The sequence below is a fragment of the Acinonyx jubatus genome, chromosome E4 (genome assembly GCF_027475565.1).
Source record: "Acinonyx jubatus isolate Ajub_Pintada_27869175 chromosome E4, VMU_Ajub_asm_v1.0, whole genome shotgun sequence".
In the NCBI taxonomy this organism is placed as follows: domain Eukaryota; kingdom Metazoa; phylum Chordata; class Mammalia; order Carnivora; family Felidae; genus Acinonyx; species Acinonyx jubatus.
Window position 1 is genome coordinate 5,625,591 of NC_069395.1, and position 26,820 is coordinate 5,652,410.

Consider the following 26,820-nt stretch of genomic DNA (forward strand, 5'->3'; position numbering starts at 1 on the left):
AAGAGAGACAGAGGGAGACACAGAATCCGAAGCAGGCTCCAGGCTCTGAGCTGTCAGTGCAGAGCCCAACGTGGGGCTCAAACTCACAGACCGTGAGATCATGACCTGAGCCGAAGTCGGATGCTCAACCGAGCCACCCAGGTGCCCCTTGTTTTGGTTTTTTGATAGGAGCCATCCTAATGGGTGTGAAGTGGTTTATCTCATTGTAGTTTTGATTTGCATTTGTCCAATGAAATCTATTAGCTTTTGTATTAAAATGAATTTGGGTTAATTTTTCTTTATAAAAAAGTAGAAGACCAGGCTGCCTGGGTGGCTCAGTTAGTTGCGCGTCCGACTCTTGATTTCAGGCTCAGGTCTTGATCCCAGAGTTATGGGATCTAGCCCTGTGTTGGGGGCTCTGGGCTGAGCATGAAGCCTGCTTAAGATTCTCTCTCTCTCTCTCTCTCTCTCTCTCTCTCTCACTCTGCTCCTCTCCACCCCCACTTGTGCACACTGTCTCTCTAAAATAAAAAAAAAATTTTTTAATAAAAAAATAAAAAAGCAGAAGACATGGCTTGAAATAAATGAAAGCACTCTGGATTTGGGCAAAGCCGGTGTTAAAAAATCTTATCTTTAACCTCTTAATAAGGTGAAGAAATAACTTGCAGGAGTCTTGGGTTTTTTTTTTGCCATCAGTGACCCTCCCCAGGAAAATTTTATATATATCTTTCCACAATCATCTTAGTATCCCAGGCCATTAATGGTGTACCTACGTTAGCATACCAACAAACTAGATAATGAGGTATTAATAGCATAGCTAAAATGGTGCACCAACTAAAGTTACACATGCCTGTGTTGGTAGGGGAAATGGGATTTATGCTAATTTGTAAAGTGTAATCCTTTAGGCAAGATGTAGAAATATCTTCAAGCAATCTTTTTAGAGAAGGAGACAGTGGGGAGGGGAGGGGGGGAGAGGGAGAGAGAGAAAGAGAGAGAAAGAGAGAATTCCAAGCAAGCTCCATGATCAGTGAGGAGCCTGCTGTGGGGCTCAATCCCATGACCTTGGGATCATGACCTGAGCGGAAATCAAGAGCCGGACACTCGACCAACTGAGTCACCCAGGCGCCCCTGTAGAAACATCTTTAAAAGACTGATCCTTAATATCTTAGTTGCATATCCATTTATGGTTTACAAAGGTTTCCATATACAGGATCTCATTTGCTTCTCAAAAAAATTAAGCAGGGCAGGTATCATCTCAATTTACAAAGGCAGAAACAGAAAAGTCAAATAACCAGCCATAGGCCACACAGATGGGCGGGCATATTTTAAAAACTCAGATCTTGGTAAAGAGGGAGTCTGTGTTCTAACCCATGTAAACACAGAGGCTGATACACAGTTCAGCACATAGGATAAACTCACTGGATATTTGCTGAAGGCGTCTTGTGAGCCTTTTTCAGAGTTCTTTCCACTGTACTATGGAAGGTCCGTAACATAAAGCCAAATTCTTAACAACCGAAACCAGGTGATGAGGAAGAGGACTGGGAGAGGGGAAGGATGGGGGAACGTAGGGGGCTGGGGATGGAATAGGGGGCAGGGATATTCCCAGGAGAATGAGGAAGTTGGAGATGGAGGCAGCACTTCTGGAAATGTCAGTGTTTATTAAACATTTAAGGACATTTGGGAGTTTGAGAAGAAATATACAGAATGTAGAAAAATCCTAAGAGTCCCCTGTGGCTGGGAGTACAGCCTTCCCCTCCCCCCCCCGTTTCCCGTTTATTTTTCCTTTCTGTTTGGTTGTTTAAAGCCCTTTCTTAAGGCTTATTTGCCCCGTCCTCAATGCCCTGACCTGTGAGGATTCTTTGCCTCTCTCTGTCTCTCCTTCCCCATGACCTAGAGTCCCAGAACAGTGCCCTAAAGTGGTCAGGGGCACCAGTCCTGTAGCTGAGGATTGAGGACCAGGGGCCCCTCTGCTTGGGCTAGCTCTCCATGAAGGATTTAATGGGGAGGGGGGATGGGGAAATGCAAAAACCACATGACGTCATTGGTACTCAGTCATGGGGGGAGGGCGCCGGTAAACAAACAAACAAGACTGGATTAAAAAATAAAAAATAACTAACAACCTAAGTAAACCCTGAAGGAGAGTCTGATCTGGATGTTCTGGGTGTTAGCCGGGAAGACAGAATATGGAGCTGGGCCACCTGATGAAGGGGAGGGAGGGTCAGAAAGAAAAGAAGGAGGGTCAGGCTGGGTGCCGCAAGGGATGGGAACGCCAGGTGGCCTGGAGCTGAGGCACGGGGTATCAAGGTCCCTTTCTTCTCGGTGCCAGAGGGACAGGCACCAAACACACAGTCCTTGGGGCCGGTGAAGGGGAGGGTGAGGCCCCTGGGTTCCCAGAAAGCCGGGGTGCAGGTGGGGGGAGATGGGAGGGGCCTGGGGCGTGAACTTTGGAATGAAACTTACATCTCAAAGGGTGCTGAGGGCGGGGCAGGGCTGGGGAGTTAAGGAGGAAAGCACCTAGACGGGGGGAAGAAGAGGAGCCTAGGTCCCCCTGCTCTGGGAGGGCCCAGGGGGGTGGTCACTTGTCGGAGTCCAGACCCATCATGTTCTTGAGGGCGTTCTTGAGGCTGGTTCTGCTGGGGGACTTGACCGCAGGCCGGAGCTCCGAGCTCTGCTCATCCTTCCGCAGTTCCATCTCTATGACCACCACCTGAGAGCCTTTGGTGGGCTCCCGCCCTGACCCCCGACCCCCCGCCCGGCCCGCTAACCGCTATTTCTTATCCTTGCGAGACTCCCCCAGCCCCTTGGCCTTCTTTTCACTGGCAGCTTTGGTGCTTCTGCTGTGGTCCAGCATGGCATACAGCGCTGGCGTCTGCAGGGAGGGGGTCACACCTCAGTCACCCTTCTGGGGGGGCCCAGCCCCACCCTGGTCCCAGCCCATCCCTTACTGCTGCCAGGTAGCTCCGCGCCTTGTCCAGGCCCCGAGTTCCACTGACCTGCCGGCCGCGCTTCGAGTCCTTCGCAGCCTTGTGCAATTTCCCCTTCTCCATGGCGCTGCAGGGAAAGGCGGCGCTGTGGGTCTGCCCCGCTCCAGGCCCGGGACCCCCTGGAGAGCAGCTATAGCTTCCTCCTCCCTTTGCCGCTCCCCCCCCCCCGCCCCCCAAGAAGTTTCTGCCCCGATGGGGAACAGTGGGGTTAAAGGGAGGGTCGCCATGGGGCGCCCGGGTGGCTCAGTCGGTTAAGCGTCCGACTTCAGCTCAGGTCACGATCTCGCGGTTCGTGAGTTCGAGCTCAGCGACGGGCTGGTCACGATCTCGCGGTTCGTGAGTTCGAGCTCAGCGACGGGCTCTGGGCTGATGGCTCAGAGCCTGGATGGAGCCTGCTTCCGATTCTGTGTCTCCCTCTCTCTCTGCCCCTCCCCCGTTCATGCTCTGTCTCTCTCTGTCCCAAACATAAATAAACGTTAAAAGAAATTTTTTTTTTAAATAAAAAAAATAAAAAATAAAGGGAGGGTCGCCAGGCTCCCCTTACCTGAGCCTCCTCTGCAGGGCCGCCTGTCTGCGTAGCCAGCAGTATCGGGTCACATAGAAAAGCAGCAGCAGCAACAGCACCACCCCCAAGACACCCCCGATCACGGCTCCCAGCACCACCCCGTATCTCGTAGGCACTAGGAGGGGAGGGAAAACAAGTAAAGGGGTGAGCGGGGCCACGCACCTTCGGTTCCTAGCCCCACACCCATTCCCTGCTGTTTCACAGGTACAGCGCTCAGCCACGGCTGTCTTCTGCCCGCCCTCCCAGAGCCTGAAGGGCATTAGCTCAGGTATTTTGCCTCTTCCCCCAGCCCTTCCCTCCCCCCCACAACCCCCCGCCCCGCCCCCAGTCCTCCCTGTACTGCCAGACCCCCTGGGCCATCTCCTCTCACACCTTTTTCAAAGACATAGAGTGTGACCTGAGAAGTCTTGCCCACTATGTCTGGTGGGTTTTTGACGTCACAGGTGAAAGTGCCGTTGTCACTGTAGTCCAGGTTGTGTATGACAATAGAGCCATCCTTCCAGTGAGGGTCCCCTACCCACTGGATGCGCTCTTTGAAGGTCCCCACCTCGTCAATGTAGGGTTGTCCCTTGGCATAGTGGAAGATCTATGAGGAATGAGGGGAAGTATGTGGGTCTAGCCTCAGGGTAAGGGCTCCTGGGCTGGAGAGGGTAGTTGGGGGTGGGGGAGACAGTGTAGAGAGGCCCTAGTCAGATGGCTACTTACCTTGCCACAGTTAGGGTTAGGGCTCAAAGGATGTCCCCTCGGTTGCCCAAGTGCTCTTTTCTGTTGTTCTTCGGAGCACCGTTTGGTTATCCAATCCCAGGACGCCCCCAGGCACTCACCGAGATAGCATCGCGGCCCCCTTCGGGCTGGTAGCGCCAGGTAAAGGAGATGTCATCTGAGATCCACTCGCTGGACCAGAACGAGCAGTGCAAGGTCACCTTGGAGCCCACAGCGCCATGGACCTCCTTGTCCGTGTAAACCACAATGGCCTGGGCCAGGGGGAGCACTGTAAGCAGAGAGGGGAGTCAGATGGGCGCCCGGGACCCACTAAGGGATCCAGAGGAAGTGAGACCAATAGGAAGCCAAGGGCTGAGTAGAGACCATAGCAAAGCTGGGGCAGAAATGATCCATTGTCAAGCCCGGATTTCTCTGGGACAGCTGAAGAGTTAGGCAGAAACGCTGCATTGGGTTCAAGTTCAGTGTGTTCATAAGAGGAAATGAAATCAGCAGTAACAGAACTCTCTTGAGGACTTCCAGAAGGTGGATTCTGTCTCCAAGTCTCCCTTTCCCTTTGGGTCAGTATTTAACTCTTAAAGTACCCCTAAGATGCAGGCTTAAAAAAATTTTAATTTATAAGTTATATGGTAATACATATTGCATTCTTTTTTAGAAACCATTCAAATAGAGATAAAGCTAAAGTCTTTCTTTAAAAAAAATTTTTTTTTAATGCTTATTTATTTCTGAGACAGAGAGAGAGCATGAGTCAGGGAGGGGCAGAGAGAGAGGGAGACACAGAATCAGAAGCAGGCTCCAGGCTCTGAGCTGTCAGCACAGAGCCCGACGCGGGGCTTGAACTCACAGACGGCGAGATCATGACCTGAGCCAAAGTCAGACGCTCAACCGACTGAGCCACCCAGGCACCCCGCTGAAGTCTTTCTTGACGCCTCCCCCAACAAATGCTTTTCCTGTAGTCCCCTCCCAAATATGACCACTGTCAATCAGTTTAGTAAGTAACCGTTTTCTATGTATCAAGTGCAGTGTAAACCCGACAAACTCAAAACATGAAATAGTTTTGTCTTATGGAGCTTTTCTTTCCTTTTTGAGATACATTGCATTATATTATACTTGGCTTTTTTCACTTAAGAGGATGTATAATATGCCTATGTGTCTGAGGGAACTTCCCATGTTGATTCATAGAGATCAATCTTATTTTTAACAGCTGCGTAGTATTTCACAGCATCACACATTCAAATTTCTCACAGAAAAAAAAATGAAGATAATTAAGACTGTTTTTTCCTGGCCCAACTGTCCTCGCTGCTGAATCCCTGGTTGCCATACAGCTTGCTGTCGACTGGGAGGTCAGGGAGGTTCTCAGGGGAAGTTGGGTACAGAGGAAGATCCCAAGCTCAGAGTTCAGATGACTTTGCATGTGAGCCCTCTGTGGCTTGACCCTTGTCACCCTCCTCTTGGCTGTGCTGGCCCAGTGCCACTCCCAAGACTCACCCACACAAGGAAGGCCATTCCAGGGAGATTATGTGTGTGGGCTGGCCCAGGGTGGGGGCAACTGTAGACCCTTTTGTTCTATGGGAGGGGGAGGAAGCAACCAAACAAACAGAGACCCATTGTCTGACCAATGTTGGGGGCTCCTGCCATCCCCAGACCCCATAACCACCCCCCACTCCTGCTCCATAGTCTCAAATCTCCCACCTCAGCATGCAAGATCAGTGACCCGCTTCTCCTTAGAGGTCTCTTGGGAATCCCAAATGCAACAACGAAGGTTATTCATTGGATCTACCTTCTATTCCTCCCGTTCTAACATCAACCACTGCCCTTCAGCCCTGCTCAATGGTACTATGAGAGGGACAGGTGCTAGAACAGAACCCTCTTCCTTATTCTCCAACACTCCTTCTCCCCATTGCCCTCACTATGGCCTTCTCCAACTCCTTGTCTTTAACATTTTCTCTGGGTGTCCCAGACTAGTCCAGCACAGCACCCAGAAGGGTCTGGATTCTGGGGTTAGGACTCAAAGAGCTGATATCCTGAGCAGCTCTCCCCAACCCCCAATTTGCCTGCTACTCATCTATTGTGTTAGGCTCTGGGGCCGTTTGGAGAAGGGAACGGTCCATTCAAATATCCCTGCTTTTGCCTTTCACTTGCCCACCCAACATCTGCCACGGGGTGAGAAAGGGTTTGGTCACCTTATAAAGGAAGACTGCTTTAGATGGACAAGATCTTCGAATCTCATAGAACCTCCCTCCTACTCCTTTTGCCTGCATAATAGACAATGGATCCACAGAGAGAAACTGAGGCACCAAGAGACAAAGGATTCGAGGAGTTGGGACCACAGACCTTGGGCTCCTTCCTTAGATCACATTCCCCGACCTTCCTATTCAGGGGAACTAAGGTTAAGTACCTCAGGCACTGCTAGGGAATGATTAGGTACCCGACCCAGGTGTCTGTCCTGTTCCTTACCACACCATAACACTGCTTCCCACCAGGTGCTCAGCATGGCTTTGGGGGCATGTTACTACCTTCCCACCTGGGTCCAGTCAGGTCCACCTCAGGGAAGCTCTCTACGCTCTTTTACCTTCTCCCTTCACAGAATACCTTTATTGTCTCCCTCTAAGCTATATATATTTTTTCTCCGACTATAATATCACCTTCCTGCTCCTGCTCACTCTTTGGTGGCGGTGGGGCATGCAGTGAAGGCAGGGAGAAGGTTGCTGAGAGGCAAGCTGAGCTCCAGGGCTCCCAGACTGGGGTGGCTCCACTTACCCAAAGAGGAGAAGAGCAGCGCAGCCAGGATAGGACTGGGGCTGGACGAGGGAGCCCCAGGAGCCATAGCTGGGGCAGGGGCAAGGGCTCGGAGCGTCTGTGGGGATGGGAGAGTGGGGGACAAGGAACTGAGCGGGGGGTTCCTGGAATCCGCTTAAAATCCCCTGGGGCCCCAGTATGAGGGGGCTGTCCTGAGCCAGTAGCCAATTGCAGCCTGGCATGTGCAGTTGAGAGGTGGTGGGGAGGGGGGAAGAGTACAGGGAGCAGAAGGGGCATTGTGTCCTCTCGGTGGAGGGGTGGGGGGGACACATACCACCCCATACACAGAGGGCTTTGTGTCTGATGGCCTCCCCCTGCCCTAGGCTGGAATGCCTGGGGGGGGGGGGAGGTGAGGGAGAGGGACAGAAAAAGGGACATAAACACACTTCTCCGAGGGATAGATGGGCAGGGGAACCTGAATCCTTAGGCCATGAGAGGGAATTTCTCTATAGCCTCCTTCCCAGAGAATGGCTCCCCCAGAGAACTCTGCAAATGGGATATCCCTTGTCTTTTTTTAATTTTAATTTTTAATTTTTTCGATGACTGTTGGTTGCATTATAGGCTTCTTGAGATGACCAGGTCATTTGGGAGTCCTTCCCCCCACCCCCTATCTCCCTGCATCCTGGGTGATTCTTCCCTGATAGAAGCTTTCTCCACTGGAAAATATCCAGGAAATAATTTCCCTGAGCTTTCCCTCTTTGTCAGGGAATCTTTCAATGCCTCATGCTGCAGTTTAAGTCCATTGCGATTTAGGACAAGGCAACAAAATTGTATTGAATGCCAGCTATACGTAAAGTATGGGTTTGTGGGTAACAGAAAGAGGAATAAAAATTAAGTTTCTCCTTGAAGGAGTTTAATATCTAGTTGGCGGGGGGCAGAGAGGGGAGGATCAAAGGACAAATCCATCAATACCCAACATGATCAACCATCATGCTTGCCATAGCAGAGTGATGAACCAAGTGCTTAGTATACCAAGGAGGGCACAACCAGATCTGCTTGAACATGCGCAGTAGTTCACAAACATCTGGGAGATTAAGTTAGTAACGGAGGGTTAAAAACAAAAATAAACCATTTAATAAATGAAGTTCAGAGGCAGGGGAGTTGTGTCTAGAAGGCAACTTTAGATATGGACCCACTTTGAAGGATGTGTGCCATTTTGAAGAAAAGGAATGGGTAGTGAAGGTATCGAAGCAGATATAGCAAAAGCAAAAACAAAGACAGAAGAAAATGTGTGTGTGTGTGTGTGTGTGTGTGTGTGTGTGTGTGTGTGTGTAGGTTTCTGAAGTATTGAGGATACTCAAGGCAGATCTTGTGGCCTCCACTTTGACTTGATTTAGGGGAACATGAGGGGCATCATAGGAAACAAGTCTGTACAGGAAAGTTGAAGCCAATTGGTGAAAGGCATTAAACAGCAAATGAAAGAGGGTGGGCTTCATTGGTTCATCATAAGAATTTCCTGATGGTTTGAGGGTGATATTTTGGGTTAGAGATGGGAGTGTCCACATGGTCAGAGCTGAGTTTTAAGACAAACCTGGCTAAAAAAAATCATTCCCACCAGAGCTCTCCTAATTGTTGTCTCCTTTGTTTCCCTTCTTGGGATTATCTGAAATGATTTTGTTTTTCACTGAACCTCTCATACTTCCATTTGAAATGTTTCCCCTTCTTTTCCCCCCTTTCTTTCTCTGATCTCAGGCCTTGGATAGACCCTGCTTTTCTCTCCTGCTTATTTTATTTTATTTTAAAAAAATTTTTTTTTCAACGTTTATTTATTTTTGGGACAGAGAGAGACAGAGCATGAACGGGGGAGGGGCAGAGAGAGAGGGAGACACAGAATAGGAAACAGGCTCCAGGCTCTGAGCCATCAGCCCAGAGCCCGATGCGGGGCTTGAACCCACGGACCGCGAGATCGTGACCTGGCTGAAGTCGGATGCTTAACCGACTGCGCCACCCAGGCGCCCCTCTCCTGCTTATTTTAAAGATAAACCCTGGTGATAAGGGGCTTGACTTAATATCTTGTTTGAATTTCAGTGTAATTAATTTCAATCAGTTGTGAGCCCTACAGGGTTAATTTGAGGGAAGAGGCCACTGTTTTCCTGTGATTGGGACCACTGCAGGTTCACCAGTAAAGCCACAGGCTCCTGGTACCCACCGGTCATCTCCTTACACAGGAGATGGAGGGTTCCATGATTAGTATTGGATTTGAACTGTGGAACTCTAAATGTGGGACTTGATCATAAACTCCACAGGCAATATTGTCAGTAAATTTTCATGGGATGTTGTAGTCAATTACACCTCCCTAACCACGTCTCCCCAGCTGCAAATGACCCACTTTCTGCTTTCATCCACTCCTTTTACCTATACCTCTTTCACGGGGTTGCTAATTTCTTTGTTGTATTTACTTACTGATCCTGCTAAGGCATAAGCTGCTTGAGGACAATTACATTTGTGTTTTTGAATCCCCTGAAGCACTTTCACATCCTCTACAAAAAGTTTATATATATATATATATATATATATATATATATATATACATATATATATATATATATATGGGCATATATGTATATGCCTCTTGTACTTAGCTCTTTAAATAAATTCATTATATATATAATTAATTATTATTTATTGTTATTATGTGTGCACACATGAGTGAGTAGAGGAGGGGTAGAGAGAGAATGCCAAACAGGTTCCTGTGCTGTCAGTGCAGAGTCCAATCCTGGGCTCAAACCCATGAACTGTGAGATCACTACCTGAGCCAAAATCAAGGGTAGGACGCTTAACTGACTGAGCTACTCGGGCACCCCCAATGACTGGAAGTTCAATAGCAGAAAACTGTATTTTATTTTTTTACAGATTTTACTTGTAAGTAATCGCTACACCCATGTGGGGCTCGAAATCACAACCCTGAGATCAAGGGTCATATGCTACACTGACTAATCCAGCCAGGCTCCCCAGAAAACTTTATTTGAATGTAACAACTTTCTAATGATTAAGCAGTTTACTAAAAAAACAAAAACTTGTGTTTTGAGGTAACCTTTACCGAATGTGTTAGTGTTGAAGATGAGTGGCCATCAATGTTGTATAGGAGATCCCTGCACTGAATAGAAACTAAAGTTAGAGAGCCGCTAAGGTCTCTTAACAGTCCAAAAGTCTATAAAAGTGCTTTCTTTGTCAAGTATTATAGAAATGCACAACAGGATTTTCATTTGATGCAGAGATAAGTGAATGTGTGCTATTTAAATCCTGAAAGTGCAGGAGTGCTAAATATAAATGAGATCTGAATAGTAACGTTAGCTGAATGTTTTATTGTAGAATAGGAGTTGCTCTAGGCTGTCTCCTTCACTTCTCTTTGCCCCGCCCTCGCCCGCAAAAAGACTCAAGAACTTTTTCAATTTTCTATTCCTGTCTCCCTTTTTCTTCCTTAAGTCACAAATGCTCTGCAATTGATTGCAGTGCTTGGGTTCCTCAAAACCATATGTGTGTATGTGTGTATAAATCAAAGCGAGTTCTCCCCCACTCCAGGTTCTTCTGGCTGTGGGCGTCACCCACACAGTCTTGAAACAAGGAACAAAGGAGTGTTGTATTTGGCTAGTGGGCGTCCAGCTCAGGCGGCAGCTCAAGCCCAGGAATTGTGGGCACAGAGCTGATCCAGGTGGTTAGACGAGGCTCCCAGGCCTTGGGATGGTGGTCTACGTAGTTCTCACGAGGCTTCCTCAACTTGGGCCTCAACTCGTGTTCTCTGTACTCTGTTGTGGAGCTTCCCGTCAGAACGGATGGAGCCCGTTTCCCTGGGAGCCTCGGCCGGCCTACCTGGGAAAGAGGGAGAGCGAAACTATTCTGGAGTCCCTGGTGAAGAATCAGGGCAAGTCAGAAGTTCAGTGGTGCGAAGCAAAATGAATATGTTCACAAGTGAAAACGCAGACCGCAGAGTCTGAGTCAGCGCCATTTCTGCCGACCCCCTGGCAAATTCTAGCAGAAGCCAGCCGAGGGAAGCCGTGCAGACACACCACACCAGAAAAAATCAAGCGTGAACAACGCTGAGGCCGACCGCCTGCGAGCCTTTTAAAGAGCCGGAGGCGTCACGTGACATAGCCCCGCCCCCCAGTGGCGGAGACGTTGTGCGTCACTTCCGTCCAGGCCGGAACTCAAGATGGCTGCGCTCCTGTTGAGGTGACTTTAGCCCGGGGCTGGGAGTCTGTGTCCGCGGCCTTGGGGAGGCCTGCGCTGCCCCTCCTGTCTTGCTGACGACTGTTTGCACCGTCCCGGGGCGGGGGAAGGGCCCGTGGGTGCGCGGGTCGCGCGCCCTGGCGTCCTAGGGCCCCTTCCCTTCCCCCCAGCCGCTCCGGTCCCTGGGGTCACGGGCCCGTTATCTCCTCCTGAACTCCCTGCCGAGGAGTCGCGCGGCTGTCGCCCCTTCTCCTTCCCCCAGCTTCAATATTTCCCCCCCCCCCCCCAGGTTGCGTTCGGGGCTGCACCCAGAGCCACGCTCCGAGAGAGTAAATAGTTAGGACTTCGAGGTCAGCGGACCGTCGGTCGTACGACTTCGAGCTCTTATTCGGGCCTCGGGAAGAGAGATCTTGGTGTACTTCGCTTTTGCTTCGAACTCCTGCAGACACTAGTTGCTGGCAACGAGTGGCCACTGAGTTCCTAACGGGCCCCTGGGGGAGGGGACAGGACTCCTGGATCCCTACCGCGCCGGCGATTAGAAATAGCGCCCATAGCGGTCGCTCTACTGTCCTAAAGCAGCCCAGGGAATTCAGTTTCAGTTTATCTTTCTCTGTGGGGTAGGGAGTGGATGTCTCAGTTTTTCTATACAAGGTCATTCGCCGCCCGGAGAAGTATCCTAGATTTTCTTCTATTCTGTCCTGTCCACTGTCTAGACCTCATTCTCCACTCAGAGCCTTTCTAGACGCGGCAACTCGAGTGACTTTAGACACTCCCGGTACAGATCCCAGCATAGTTTCGTGCCAGGCCTATTTTTGGAAACTATTTGTTATGGAAAGTTAGTTTTAATGTCGTTGAGATTTAATTCCTGATTTCCCCAAATGCCTTCTTATTTCTCTTTCCACAGCAGTACACCCAGTATAAAAATAGAGGGACTTTATTTAGTTTTGCTCTGTGACAGAAGGATTCCTTTCGGAGTTGAGATCAGGAGTGGGTTATCTTAATCCATCATTTTCCTCCTTCCCTCTCATTTCCAAATGTATCTTTTTTTCCTAAGGTGTTGCCAGCCCCAGTCTTGCCAGAACTGCACTCTTTATTCCAGGTAGTTTTACCGTAACTGAATGATTTTGAATCCTTGATGTATTTTGGTGGATGTCGGGGGCCTTTTGGTAGAATTCATGTGTAGCTTGAAATGATCATGTTGGTTCTAAACAGTTCGTTTTAGGAGTTTCAGGATTATTGTTTGGAAGGTGACAATTATCATACTCAGTAAATATGTCCAGACAGTATCATTTTGAGATGTGTACGACTGTCACCACCAGGATTCAATGCCAAGAAATAGACTTCTTTTTCATTAGTGTTAATCTGAAGCTCATGGGAAGGGCGCCTCTCTCTTCTTTTTTCACAAGGGATTTCTTAGGAGGGGGCATAGGGAATTAAAAAAACAACAACAATTTCTTTTTCTGATTGAAATTCCGAGTCTAATTCCATTTCAGTAGAGGGATTTGGAACTGTTTATAACGTGCTAACTTACCTCAAAGAAAAATACCTTCTAAGAAATCCTAGGAGCTAGATTCTAGTTCTAGTGTCACTAGTTCCATTTATTTTGGACAAGTCAAGGTCATCAATCCTCATTTGTGAATGAAAATAGTAATAACTTGGGCCCACTTAAAAGAAGTATTGGCTAAACATTTTTAATGTTGGCTAATTGGCTAACTACAAATGATTAGTTTTCAAAGTACCGTACATCATGGCTTTTAAATAGTGCTCTATATTTTGTATATTCCCTAAACAGTTCACAGACTAGCCAGGAATGAATAACCAGCTGAGTAATGCAACGCCATTGGCATTTAGTCAAGGAATGGTTTGCCAAAGCCAAGACGGAGATGGAGAACTAAGCAAAGAACAGCTAGGCTTCTGTCTAATAAAGTTCATGCCGCTTAGGCACAAAGTTGCCAAGAGTTGTTAACTATGTGCACGTTGCTCATCATATAAAATACTATGTGAAACACCTCTAAAAATAAGGCTTAACTTTAAATATATAAGACTGCTTCTTAAAATAAGCATACCTCATTTACAAACCTTTTTATTTTTTGAGCCTCTTCTATGTGTCAGACATTTTCATAGGTGTTATAGACGCAGAGCATTCCAGTCTTATCCTTGAGGAGCTCAAAGTCTAGTAGAGGCGATAAATAGATTAATTATTAAGCACCATAATATGTGTTGCTATAGAGATATGAAGAAGCGGTGTGAGGCATGGCAGGGGCAGCAAGTAAGGCGAAAGAAACTGAAGTTGCCATCCAGGAGTTGTTGGGTTTTCAAGGATGAGTTTAATCAGACTGTGAGGGAGGTTCCAATCAGAGAAGAGCATGAGCGAGGGCATATAGTCCTAAGAGGGCTTGCTCTGTCTGGGTGTAGTGCAATACTCAGTGTGGCAGACATATAAGGGGCTGACGGGAATTTGGAGGAGAATGGGTCCAGAGAGTTGGAGTGGGCCGTGTTGAGAGGGGCCTTGTTTGGCTACGGTGTGGACCTTACACTACAAGCAACGGGGAACTGTTAAAAGACTTTGGGCAGAAGACCAATGAAATCAGCTTTATTTTTCAGTAAGTTAGCTTTGATAATATTGAATGATTGGGTAGAGACTGATGGTAGGGAGATCAGTTCAGGAGCTCCTCTTATAGTTCTCTTTGTGAGAAATGGAGAGGATAAGGACTAAAACAATGGACTGAAGTCCTGGATAGCATTGATAGGACTGGGTGATGCCTCACGTATATATGGGGGTGAGAGAAAAAAAAATCAAGGATGACTTCTGTTGTCGTTTGGGAGTGGGTGGGGGCTAACAGTCATAAATCAGAATTTTTGTCTTTAAGTGATTTCTCTTCATCCTGTTCTTCGAGGTTGTACGTCTATTTTAGTGTTGCTCTTACCCAGATATTTCTGAAACTTTTTGGCATATCATCAGATCAAGTTTAGAGGTCATATAAGAGAAACTCATTATATTATAGTCGCATCTTGTTTTGGACCAAAAATGGTTTTATTTAGTTTGATCCCATAGACTTGGCTTTGAATAACTTCCCCCCCCCCCAAAAGTCAAATCCATTTTCAGCAGATGAATATTTTTATCACCACTGATGGTTTTAAAAAGAATGTGATGTGAATTCTAAAGACCTTGGGGGAAACCAGTGAAATACTGGTCGTATCTTATACATGTGGGCCGAATTGCAGTTTGGAGAATGATTTTCTGGCCATTTTCTTACGTAATCCTCCCAGCAACCTATTAGGTAGGTCTTTTCAGTCCCATTTTACAAATAAAGAAGGTGAAGCTCAGTGGTCCCCTAAAGTTACATGATTTATGCAGAATCGGAATTCCAGTTTTTACTTTAATATTCTTCCTGTGTCGCTGTTGTCACCCCAGTCCAGAGAAGAGTTTCACAAATGATTTGAACAGCGATTACATTTTTTGGGTACACATGTATAATGCATTTAGAAAGGGACAGTGCTAACTAGAATGGTAAGTTCTGGCTTGTTCATTAAAAAGAAAACAAAGTACGGTTACTTTTTGGCCATAACATAGAACACCAAGTTCCTTGGTGGAACTTACCAGAGTTCCTGGTTTCCCACTTCCTTGGTGGAACTTGCCAGAGTTCCTGGTTTCCCACAAAAGGCAAGGATCGATACCTACTTTGGTCCTGTTTCAAATAAGGCTGTGGACTTTGTGCACCTAGTTTCTGTGAGGGCCTTGTGGAAAGCTTACGTTGGTATTTGTCTGGGAAACAATAGCATTAGACAGAGTGCTGTAGATTCCAGCCCACATCTGCAAACTCTTGCTGGGCAGCCGAGTGACTGGACCTAGCCTGGTGTGCGGAATGCATGTCCTGCGAACTTCAGAACCACAATTACTTCAATTGATTAAAGAGATTTGTTCCCACTTCCTTCTGGGAGCCTGGGGTACACAATGTCTGCATTCACCTCTTGTCTCCAGGGCTGGAGAGAGAGAGGAGCTGAAGGAAGTGTTGGCTGGATTATTTTACCTTCAAATAGCATACCCTTCCACTGTCCTAGTGTAAAGCAGAGGGATTTTGAAACGTTTGTGCCTCTAATATCGATGGTGTGATGGACACTGTGAGCTTTTTTACAAGGTCATCGGACCTCAGTGCGATTTTATTTCCCCACGGTGCCTTGCACATAGGGGCTATACAGTAAACTTTTGTGGAAGCAACATATTTTTCATTTTAATCCCAGTGCTTCACTCTGATACCTTTCTTAAATACTTCTGGAAAGATTTGATATGATAATGTGAATAGAGGGGCCTAGTGGTCGTATTTTTCAGTTCGTGTGTGCTCTCTGAATCAATTAAACTCTCTTTACATAGAATGCCCAGGCACATCTTAGTTTTAGGCTTGAGGAGCAGTTCTGGTACTGTTTTGATGCATTTCAAAAATAGCAACTTTTTAGTAGAAAACTTGTGTATCCTCTTGGTGCAACTCTTCACGTGGTCCATGAAATCTTTGCGTTCCCATACTTTTTGCACTATTAGAGACTTTTTTTTTTTTTTTTTAAGTAGACTCTATGAATGCAGTGTTTGAACTCAGGACCCTGAGATCAAGACCTGAGTTGAGATGAAGAGTCAGGTGCTTAACTGAGCCACCCGGGCGCCCCTGTTACAGACTTTTTGACTTGAAATTCATCTGTGTTGTCGGGAACTTGATGGTAGTTCCTAAAATGACAGCTTAATGTTTAAGACCCTCTTTCTACAAACCCCTTATTCTTCAGTCTTCTTAGTTCCTCCCTTTGCAGCAGTTAGCTGTATTCTTGTTCTTCTTCTTTACCCCAATCTCTTTTTTTCTCTAAAAATTTTTTTTAACATTTAATTTTTATTTTTGGGAGAGAGTGTGAGTGGGAGAGGGACAGAGAACGAGGGAGACAGAGGATCCAGAGCCGACTTTGTGCGCTGACAGCAGTGAGCCTGAGGCGGGCCCAAACTCACAAACTGCGAGATCATGACCTGAGATGAAGTTGGATGCTCAACCACCTGAGCTACCCAGGCGCCCCAACCCCTATCTTTTAACCATGACCTCCTTTAAAACCTCACTTAAAAATAAATCACATTCTATATTTCTCTGTTGAACGTTACCAACGCTCATTATTCTTTTACCTTGTATTATTTGTGTTGGGCTAAAACTTTATTTTGCATTTGCAGGTTGTATTTGTGATTATTCTCAAGTTATTTAAAGTTGTAGCTTTCCAACTAAAAAATCATTTCAAGGACAGTGATACTGTCATTGTTTTCATCTTACTCTTAATTTTTCCTTTCACTCCTAAGTCTAATATGGTACAAAAATAGAGAACTTGATAAACTGAAATTGATCTCGAAATGTGTGTTGCTCTTTATCCTCTCTCTCTTTTCTTTTTAAGATTTTATTTTTAAGCAGTCTCTACACCCAACATTGGACTTGAACTTACAAACCCCAAGATCAAGGGTCACATGCTCCACTGACTGAGCCAGCCAGGTGCCCTCCATTGACTCCTTCTTCTCTTATCTTGCAGACAGGTTGGCCGTCATTGCCTCCGTGCCCACCTTAGTCCTCAGCTCTGTATCAGAAAGTAAGTTTCTAAATTTGTGGAGGCTATTATGACTTAACATTTTTTCCTTCGGGAACAGCAATGGGTTGTTGTTTAGATTTGGGGGGTATGTGTGGAAGAAAATAGTTGTAGATGGTTGGCTGAAAATTTAGTGATCGTGGTCACTATTTTTCTCATCTGGTAGTAGAAGAAGGAAGGATGAGAATATTAAATTTTAAATTTGGGAAATATTTTATACTTTCAGAAAAGTTGGAAGACATTTGCTATGTTTACTTAGAGCTCTGTGTATTTTATTTTTTTTATTTTTTATGTAAGAAAAAAATTTTTTTAAGTTTATTCATTTTTGAGAGAGAAAGAGAGAGAGAGAGTGAGAGTGTCAGCAGGGGAAGGGCAGAGAGAGAAGGGAGACACAGAATCCGAAGCAGGCTCCAGGTTCCAAGCTGTCAGCACAGAGCCCGACGCAGGGCTTGAACTCACGAACTACAATACCATGACCTAAGCCAAAGTCAGATGCTTAACCAACTGAGCCACCCAAGGCACCCCGTTACTGACGTTTTTGAAGAATACGGGCCAGTTGTTTTGTAGAATGCCTTTCAGGTTGGGCTTGTATGATTCTTTGCTATGATGAGAGTCAGGTTACCCATTTTGGGCAGGGGTAATATGTAAGTATGTTACATTCCTGGTTATATTCACATCAAGGGCATGTGATGCCATTTGTCCCATTGTCAGTGATTTTAACGTTGATCATTTGAATAATGGAATGTCTGCTAGGTATTTTTCCACTATGAAGTTATTGGGTTTTTTCTTTTTTTTTATAATTTATGGGTCATCTGTGCGTAGGTTATATTTTCTTGAGGGGGATGGAATGTATTTAATACAGGCATGTAATAAATTGTTGGACGTAGCTGTTCAACACTTAGCTTCCATCCACCCCATTGACAAGGGAAACCCAAGAAACTGTTCAGAGGTGCTGAGGTCTTGATTTTTGAGGATGTGAAAGGGAGTCTTGACAAACCAGATGAGAGCAGGTGGTGCTGCTGTATGAGACCACACCCGTGCCCTCGGGAAAGGATGATCCATTTATATAAATGATTTTGAAATATTGTACTGGCTCTGCTGCCTGGCACCAAAGAAGTAGAGCTTCTGTGGCAGGACCTGCGTGGTGGGGAATTGGAAAGAAGAGTTTTCCTCTGCTAGGACTTCCTTGGGTGATTGAGGTTGTTAATAACTGAGTCAAACTTGGCCTAAAGATAAGAGGATAGGACAGACATGTTTTCTTTATACAATGGGTTCATCCAGCCCAGCTTAGCTTTTTTTATTTTAACTTTTTGTTATGTAAAATCTTGAGACAAGTATATTTCTCATCATTTTAAAGTCTTCCATCTTCTGGTTTTATTTTAGTGCTGTTCCTTTGGGAACCACAGCCAAAGAAGAGATGGAGAGGTTCTGGAATAAGAACGCTGGTTTGAACCGTCCTCTGTCTCCTCATATCACTATCTACAGGTGAGCGCTGTGGAACCAGGGAATCTAGAGGTAATGGGTGAAGGTCCTGGAGGTTGGGCCATTGCACCCCTGATTATTTCGCTCAGGCCTTTTTTTATAAGAAGACGACTGTTTTTTGCCTTCTGGCCTTAGAGGGTAATCTATCCTGAAGAACTACCATTTGGAAAATGGCAAGTCAAAATGTAATTTCTATTAGTCGAAAACCAGTATTTTGAAATGATTTCAAATTTATATAGATGTTGCAAAAACAATACACTCAATTCCTGGATACTGTTGTGCACATTCCCAATTTGTGAACATGTCCAAGTGATTTAAGATCAAGTGCAGAGATGATCGTGTCCCATTACTCCTGTGTTAGCTCTTATGCTGCTGTAACAAGTGATCATAAACTTTGTGGCTTAAAACAGCACATTTGTTATCTTACAGCTCTGTGGGGCGGAAGTCTGACAGGTCTCACTGGGTTAGAATTAAGGTGTTGGGAGGGCTGCATTCTCTTCTGGAGGCTCAAGTGAAGAATCTGTTTCCTTGCCTTTTCTAGTTTCCAGAGGCTACTTCGAATTCCTTGGCTTGTGGCCTCCTCCCTCCATCTTTAAAACCAGCAGTGATGGGTGACATTCTTCTCCCTCCCACCACTTCCGCCCTACTTCCATTGTCACATTTCCTCTCTGATTCCCTTCTGCCAGCCTCTTCCACTTTTAAGGACCTCTGTGATTATGTTGGTACCATCCAGATAATCCGGGCTAGTCTGTTTAGCTCAAGGTGAGTTTATTAGCAAACTTAATTTCATATGCAACTGTTAATTCTCCTCTGCCATTTAAGGTAAAATACTCAGAGGTTTCAGGGATTAGAATGCGGACATCTTTAGGAGGATCATTACTCATTACTCAAGTAGGCTTAATACTTGAGTGCATGTTTCATAAATTCAAGGACACTCTGTAGTACAGCCATCACAATCAGAAAGTTAACTTTGACCCTATGTTACCATTTAATTGTCAGATCTCATTCAAGTGTTGTCAGTTGTTCTAATATTGTCCTTTATAGGTCCAAGATCCAACCCAGGATCATGTAGTGCATTTAGTTATCTCTTTAACTCTTTAATCTCCTTTGGTAAGGAAAGAGTCTTACCTTATCTTTTATGACCGTAACATTTTTAGAATGTTCCTCAGCTTGGGTTGTTTGCCTGATGTTTTTGGCAGGAATGCCTCTAACGTGATGCTGTGCTCTTCTCAGTGCGTGGGGCCAGGGATAAACATGATGATGATTTATCCCGTTACTGGTGATGTCAACTTTTTTTTTTTTAATGTTTATTTATTTTTGAGATATCGTGAGCAGGGAAAGGGCAGAGAAAGAGGGGGACGAAGGATCCAAAGCAGACTCCATGCTGACAGCAGTGAGCCCGACGCAGGGCTCGAACTCACGAGCCATGAAATCATGACTGGAGCCGAAGTCGGACGTTCAACCAACTGAACCACCCAGGTGCCCTAAGCAGACACATTTTAACTGATGATAAAAGTTATATCACCAGGGGCACCTGGGTGCTTCAGTTGGTTGAGCGTCCACCTTCAGCTCAGGTCACGATCTCACGGCTTGTGAGTTCGAGCCCCACGTTGGGCTCTGTGTGGATAACTCGGACCCTGGAGTCTGCTTCGGATTCTGTGTCTCCCTCTCTTTCTCTCTGTCCTCCTCCACTTGAGAGTGCGTGTGTGCTCGCTCTCTCACAAAAATAAGTAAACATTAATAAATAAATGTGTCTGCTTCGGTTTCTCTGTAAAGTTAATGAATAAAGATAGTGTGCTTATTAATTGATCATTATTTCGTGGGGAGACTTTTACCACCATCTGTTGATGGTACTTACCATCAACATTTATTAGTTATTACAATGAGTTATTACTGTGACGGTTGCCAGATTGTAATTTTTCTAATTCCATCATCCCTTCTAGATTTATTTGTAATAAATAAATTAATAGGATGAAGCATACTTTATTGGTGCAGACTCAAGGAATCCTAAAAGGAAAAACTCTTCTCTACAGTGATGACACCAACTAAAGGAAAAACAACCTCCTTTCCTCTCTGCCCTTGATACTTCTGACATCGAATGTGTGGAGGTTTTTCCCACACCAACCAGTTTTCCATCTCTGTGGATACCAGTTGGGTATCCAGGACTTCAGTCATGACGCCTACTGTGTGGAGTTAGTGCAGAGCCTACAGGTTAGGGGCTCAGTCCCCCAGGCTGTCCCCCGCTTCAGATGCCTGTTTGCAAGTCCTGTGCTTTTGACTGACCAGCTATAAATCAAGAGTTTTCTCTACCCCCTCCTTAGGTTCAATCATTTGCTAGAATTGCTCTCAGAACCTGGAAACATTTACTTAACATTTACTAGTTCGTCATAAAGGGTGCTACAGATGATACAGATAAACCATAAGGTACCCTTTGACGCACCTCTATGTCCAGAAAAGTTCTGAGCACAGGAGCTTCTGTCCCCATGGAGTTGAGGTACACCACCTTCGTGACATGTGGTTGTGTTTACCAACCCGGAGACACTGAACCATTTTTTTTGGGATTTTTGCGGAGGCTTCATCACGTAGGCATGATCAATTATTAACTCAATCTCTAGCCCCTCTTCCCTCCCTGGAAAAAGAGGGAGTGGACCTGAAAGTTCCAAATTTCTAACCATGGCTTGGTCTTTCTAACCAGCCCCCACCCAGAGTCACCTCATTAGAGCAAAGGACGCTCTTACCGCCCAGGAAATTCCAAGGGATTTAGGAACTGTGTGGCAGGAATCAGGGTCAAAGACCAAATATTAGAACAAAAGATGTTCCTAGCCCTCCTATCTCTAAGGAGTTGATAAGGGTTTTAGGAGCTCTGTGTCAGGAACAGGAAGAGAGACAGTGTAGATACATATTTCTTGTTATTTCCCAGTGCCTATTCTGCCTAAAGGGTTACACTGTTACTCTCCTTTATTTTGATGTTCAGATTGTCCCACACTTAGCCGGTGGGAGTGCTTCAAGAAGGCTCCTGCGAAATCAAGATCTGGGTGCTAGATGTTCTCATTGCTACCAGGATGTCATTGCTTGTAGGCCCTTTTCAGTAGACAGAGCTAGGATATGTGTGGATGCAGATGCAGGTGTCCGTGTAGGTATGTGAGTGTATACATATACACAGATGCATCTGTAGCTGTTCATCCGTTGTCCTCGGAAGTAGCATCGATAACTGGTAAGCTGGTGTCTTCAAAGAAAAACCCCTCTAGATCTGCTCCTTTCCAGTTCATGCAGCAAAGCAGCTGGAGCCCTGCTACCCTCTCTACTTGGGTTCCTGCCAGGGAGGCTGGCCGTTTCTTTACCACCTCCGCAAATACCACAACCCTTCAGATTTTTTCCAAGCCAGATTCCAGAAATAATTCTGATTGCAGAAATTGGGCATTCTCCTAAAACAGAAGACTAATAGGTGATCTTAATCCTTGCAACTTGGTGGAACTTTTTTTTTAAGAGAGAAAATATTTGGGGAAAAATGATAATGATGAAGAACTTCTCAAATTACTCTGAATCTGTATTTAAATCCCTGGCCTTTTTGCTTGGGTCACGTAACGAATGTTAGTAGGCTGGTGGCGTGAGTCTTTCACTACCTTCTAGACGTACTTGTGGGGGGAAAAAAGCATCAGAGAGCATGGGGCTGTTTCCAAGGTGATATGTCCAGGAAAGATGTCTGATTTATGTTTTATGGAATCGTATTTTCTATTACTAACTTCCTTAGAATTTTTTGGAGGAGGCATGGGAGGGAGTAAATGGTCAAGGGAGCACTTTATGAAGTATTATTTATTTCACTAAATTGCATCAATTTATCAAAGCTTAAGTTATCAGGAGAACAAGAGCCACTGAAAAGGATGTTAGAAAACTTTTTAAACTTAGGGTTGAAACTTAGAGATGAAAGGGGCCATAACATTTAATTTCCTCATCAACCTCATTGGTGTTTTTTGTTTTTGTTTTTTAAGATTTTAATTTTTAAGGAATCTATACACCCAACGTGGGGCTCGAACTCACCGCCCCAGGATCAAGGGTCTCCCACTCTACTGACTGAGCCAGCCAGGAGCTCCAACCTCACTGTTTTAAGAATGTTCCTTGGGACTTTGGATATTCCACTAAGCTTCTGTGGGTAGTTGTGTGTGGCTGGCCAACATGCAGCTATGGGCCCCGGCCCTGGGTAACCAAAGCAACTTCACTTTGATCTGTTTTACATACAGTAAAACCTTGGTTTACAAGCATACTTTGTTCCAGACACATGCTTGTAATCCAAAGTACTTGTATATCAAAGCGAATTTCTCAATAAGAAATAATGGAAGCTCAACAGATTTGTTCTACAGCCCAAAAATATTCATAAAGAAATGATTACAATACTGTAACATAGTACCAAATAATAAAGAAAATACAAAGTATAAAGAAAAATAAACTAACCTGCACTTTCCTTTCCAAACCTTCATGGCTGGTGGGAGGGAGACAAGAGAGAGGTGGGTTATTGTGTAGGACGTCTTTCACTATGACCAATGGATGTTGGCTACAGTACAGTATTTTTTTTTAATTTTTCTTTTAATGTTTTATTTATTTTTAAGACAGAGAGAGACAGAGCATGAGTGGGGATGGGGCAGAAAGAGAGGGAGACACACAATCTGAAGCAGGTTCCAGGCTCTGAGCTGTCAGCACAGACAGCTCAGATGTGGGGCTCGAACTCACGAACTGTGAGATCATGACCTGAGCCGAAGTCGGACACTCAACCGACTGAGCCACCTGGGCGCCCCTACAGTACAGTATTAATAAACTCGTGTCATGTTCTGTATTTAACGTAACTGGCAATAAGGCAGCAGAGGAAAGGGTCTGTATCTGCAGGCAGCCTGACCTAGAATGAAGCAAAGCATTGCTAAGCTTACTCTTGGATGGAAAAGCAAAGGACTGCCCATAGGTGCTTTGGAGTGACAAAAAATACAGTGGTGCCAGCGTGGGCACCTTCCAACGTTCTGAAAAAAATTACCGATTTCTGCCAAACACCGTGGCCTGAGACTGAGCATCTGAGCATGGGAGACTATCACTCACAATCCTGCAGAGAGAGAGAGAGAGAGAGAGGAACCGTTAGCTCATTTGGGATCATGTGATGTTCCGCATCACATACTACTCGTATTGCAAGACATCGCTCGTTTATGAAGTTAAAATTTACTGGAAATGTTTACTCGTCTTGCGGAACACTCGCAGAGTAAGTTACTCGCAATCCAAGGTTTCACTGTATTGGGTTTTTGCATTTTAAGAAAGGTGCTGCTCACCAAAAAAAAAAAAAAACCAGAAAAGAAGTTTAAAAGTCACGGTTGTACCTGATGAGTGAATCTCTTCTGCATTATTTTCACGTGGTTGTCTCTGCCTGGGCTTATACCCCTCTAGCATACAAGGAACTCCCTACCGCCCTTTTCCAGTTTGGGAATTTCTTTGTTTATCAGAAAGACCCTTCTTTTATTGAAGTTGCTGCAACTTATTATTATGTTTTTAAATTTTTTATGTTTATTTATTTTTGAGAGGGAGAGAGTGAGCAGTGGAGGGGCAGAGAGAGAGGGAGACAAGGCACTGACAGCAGAGAACCCGACGCAGGGCTCAAACCCACAAACCATGAGATCATGATCCCAGCCCAAGTAGGATGGCTGAGCCACCCACGCACTGCAGAAGTTGCTACAACTTATATCTTCTATCCAGTGGCTCTGGGTTTACCTTGAGAAATAAATCCAAGCACACTTTTTCTCCAACATCCGTTTATTGATTTTCATGTGCTTATTGGCCATTTGTATGTCTTCTCTGGAGAAAGGAATATTCAAATCGTACGCTCATTTGTTTAATTGGGTTGTCTTATTTTTCAACATTTTTTTTATTGCGGTAAAATATGCATAATATACAAAACTTGTCATTTTGACTATTTTTAAGTATACAGTTCAGTGGCATTAAATGTCTTCACCATTGTTGTACAAACCATCACCACTATCCATCTCCAGAATCCTTTTATATTCCTAAATTGAAACTCCATACTCATTAAGCAATAATTCCCATTCTCTGCCTCCACCCCCAACCCCTAACCACTGAGTTTCTATCTCTGTAAATTAGACTACTCTGGGTGCCTTGTGAAATGGAATCATACAATGTTTGTCCTCTCGTGCTTGGCTTCTTTCACTTGGCACAATGTCTTCTAGGTTCATCCATATTGTAGAACGTGTCCGAATTCCGTTCCTTTCTAAGGCTGAACAGATGCTTTGGTGTACGTATACATTGCATTTTGCTTATCCATTCATCTGTCCACGGACATTTGTGTGGCTTCTACCTTTTGGCTATTGGGAATAATGCTGCAATGAGCATCGGTGTACTACCTCTTTGAATCCCTGCTGTCAGTTCTTGTAGGTCTGTATCCAGAAATTGAACCGCCAGGACATATGGTAATGATTTAATTTCTTGAGGAACCCGCCATACTGTTTCCTACGGGAGGTGCGCTCGTTTATGTTCCCACCAATACTGCCCGAGGGTTCCAATTTTTCTGCATCCTCACCAACGCTCATTCTTTATTGTTTTTGTTTGTTTGTTTTTAACAATAGTCATCCTAACGGGTGTGAAGAGGTATCTCATTGTGATTTTGATTTGTGTCTCCCTAATGATTAGTGAAGTTGAGCATCTTTTCGTATACTAACTGGCCATTTGTATATCTTCCTTGGAGAAATGTTTTTTACTCTGTCGATGGTATTATTTGCAGCACGATTGTTAAGTCACATGCTGAAACTCATATATCCTAGGTGTCTAGCTTTTCCTTGATTAGCATTCTATTAGCGGTCCAAAAAGGAAATAAAATGAATACATTTCAAATCAAGTATTTGTTGACTGTTCAGTGTGCTTGATACTCTTTTAGGAGTTGGAAATACAGAAATGAATAAGGTATCATCTGTGTTCAAAGGGATCTCATGTCCTGAAAAAAAAATTTCCTAAGGGAAAATTTTAGTGGCTCTTAGTGATTATCTTTTCTGTGAATGAATTAAAACAATCTTGATTTTCTATACTAGACTCTGGCCTAATGTGTGAACAGGAAATCGTGGAAATGATTTGTCTTTGTGATATTTAGTCCTCAGCTAGAAAACACAAAGGCCGGGGCTGAATTAATCTCAAGATCCATTTACTCCTATGTCTTGGGTTGATTTTGGCTTCTAAAGGCACCATCATTTTCTCTCCACCTGAGTCTTTGTCCGTGATCTCTCTGCATAGGCTATTTGGGCTTCCTCTTGGCAGGAGAGGGTGTGTTCTGGAAGTCACGCAATGTCCATTCTGCTGCATTCTGTTTCTTGAGGCAGTCAGTCATGAAGGTTCAAAGGGCTAAACACTTGCTTGCCTGAGTTACAAGGAGTTATAAGGAGTGACAAGATTCTGGAAGGTCACGTGAAACTGGAACTAGGACTGTGGTTGTTTGGGAAATAAAATCTCCTTTACCTACTCAGCACTAAGCTAACCCAGGCTATGGTTTTAACCATTTTTGAAAATCAGGGTAACATTTGACTTCAGCAGTTTCTCCTACTACTCCCATTTTCCACTTCGTGCGTCTAAACACCAGAGCAGTGCACACGTTTTATCGGGTAGCTCCTTCAGTCACGGGATTTCATTCACTGGCCACGGGCCCTAAGTGCTTTCGGAATGCTAAGCAGTGTCTTACAGTTTCCCCACCTCTGTTTTTTTCAGTTCTCTCAAATCAATATTTGTTCTGTCTTTTTCAGTCTGATAATCATTCTCTTTGACAAATAAAATAGTTGAGCAATCTGCTTTGTACTCTGTCATCTATTAACATAAAATTGTCCATCCCGGTTAGGAGGCTTTCTTTCCCTGAATACAATTTTAAAAGCCCCTTTTTGTTGTCCTTGACATTTTTGCAAGCCTCAGCTCATTCTGGGTTTTAGTCTCCTGATTTATCTAACCAAATTATGTCATTGTTCTCCGCTTGTCCTTTGTTATGTGGCTCTTCTTCCGCCTTTTATATTTATCCTGTTAAGTCTGAGTTAAGCAGAGTGGTGTCTAGCCAGTTTTTTTGGTTTCTTTGGACATTACTCCTTTCTTACTGTGACCATTTTCATTACATAGTTAGAATTTCTTTTTGAGATTTTTTTCAACTTGCTTGGGTACCTTCCCTCTAGAGTGTTGAAAATATGGTCTGAGTAGGCTCAGCATTTCCTATCTAAGCTGACTCTCTAGGGTGAATGTTCACTTTATCCAAAGACTTCTGTTCTTTCCATTTCACTAACCAATTCTCTCGAGCATGAGAACCAGGTCCAGAATATAGCAGTGTTAGTTGTCCTTCTGTGGAAACGCTTTGGCAAATTAATGATTCAGAGCGTGATTTAGAAAGGGGTTTGATGACAAAGTATTTCAAAACTAACGTGGATTAGGAAACATACACTAAATCCAGGAAAATTGGATTTAAAAATTTGGGATAGGCAATTTATCAGGGAGTAAATGGTATGCTCAATTTGA

General features: G+C 44.9%; 2 protein-coding genes across 2 annotated transcripts in view; one reads left to right on the forward strand and one right to left on the reverse strand.

The window, feature by feature from the left end:
• Nucleotides 1-1,205: 1,205 nt before the first annotated feature.
• Nucleotides 1,206-7,135, reverse strand: MPZ (myelin protein zero). Its single transcript, XM_027048542.2, is given in 6 exon segments — nucleotides 1,206-2,848; nucleotides 2,973-3,030; nucleotides 3,508-3,643; nucleotides 3,901-4,114; nucleotides 4,353-4,519; nucleotides 7,009-7,135. Coding segments are annotated over 6 exon segments (936 nt in total). The 5' UTR covers nucleotides 7,076-7,135; the 3' UTR covers nucleotides 1,206-2,554.
• Nucleotides 7,136-11,137: 4,002 nt separating this feature from the next.
• Nucleotides 11,138-26,820, forward strand: part of SDHC (succinate dehydrogenase complex subunit C) — a 35,786-nt gene continuing 20,103 nt past the window's right edge. Inside the window, exons 1-3 of the mRNA XM_015076235.3 lie at nucleotides 11,138-11,217; nucleotides 16,762-16,818; nucleotides 18,199-18,300. Coding sequence (XP_014931721.1) covers nucleotides 11,198-11,217; nucleotides 16,762-16,818; nucleotides 18,199-18,300 — 179 coding nt within the window. The 5' untranslated portion in view covers nucleotides 11,138-11,197. The remainder of the gene's footprint in view (nucleotides 11,218-16,761; nucleotides 16,819-18,198; nucleotides 18,301-26,820) is intronic.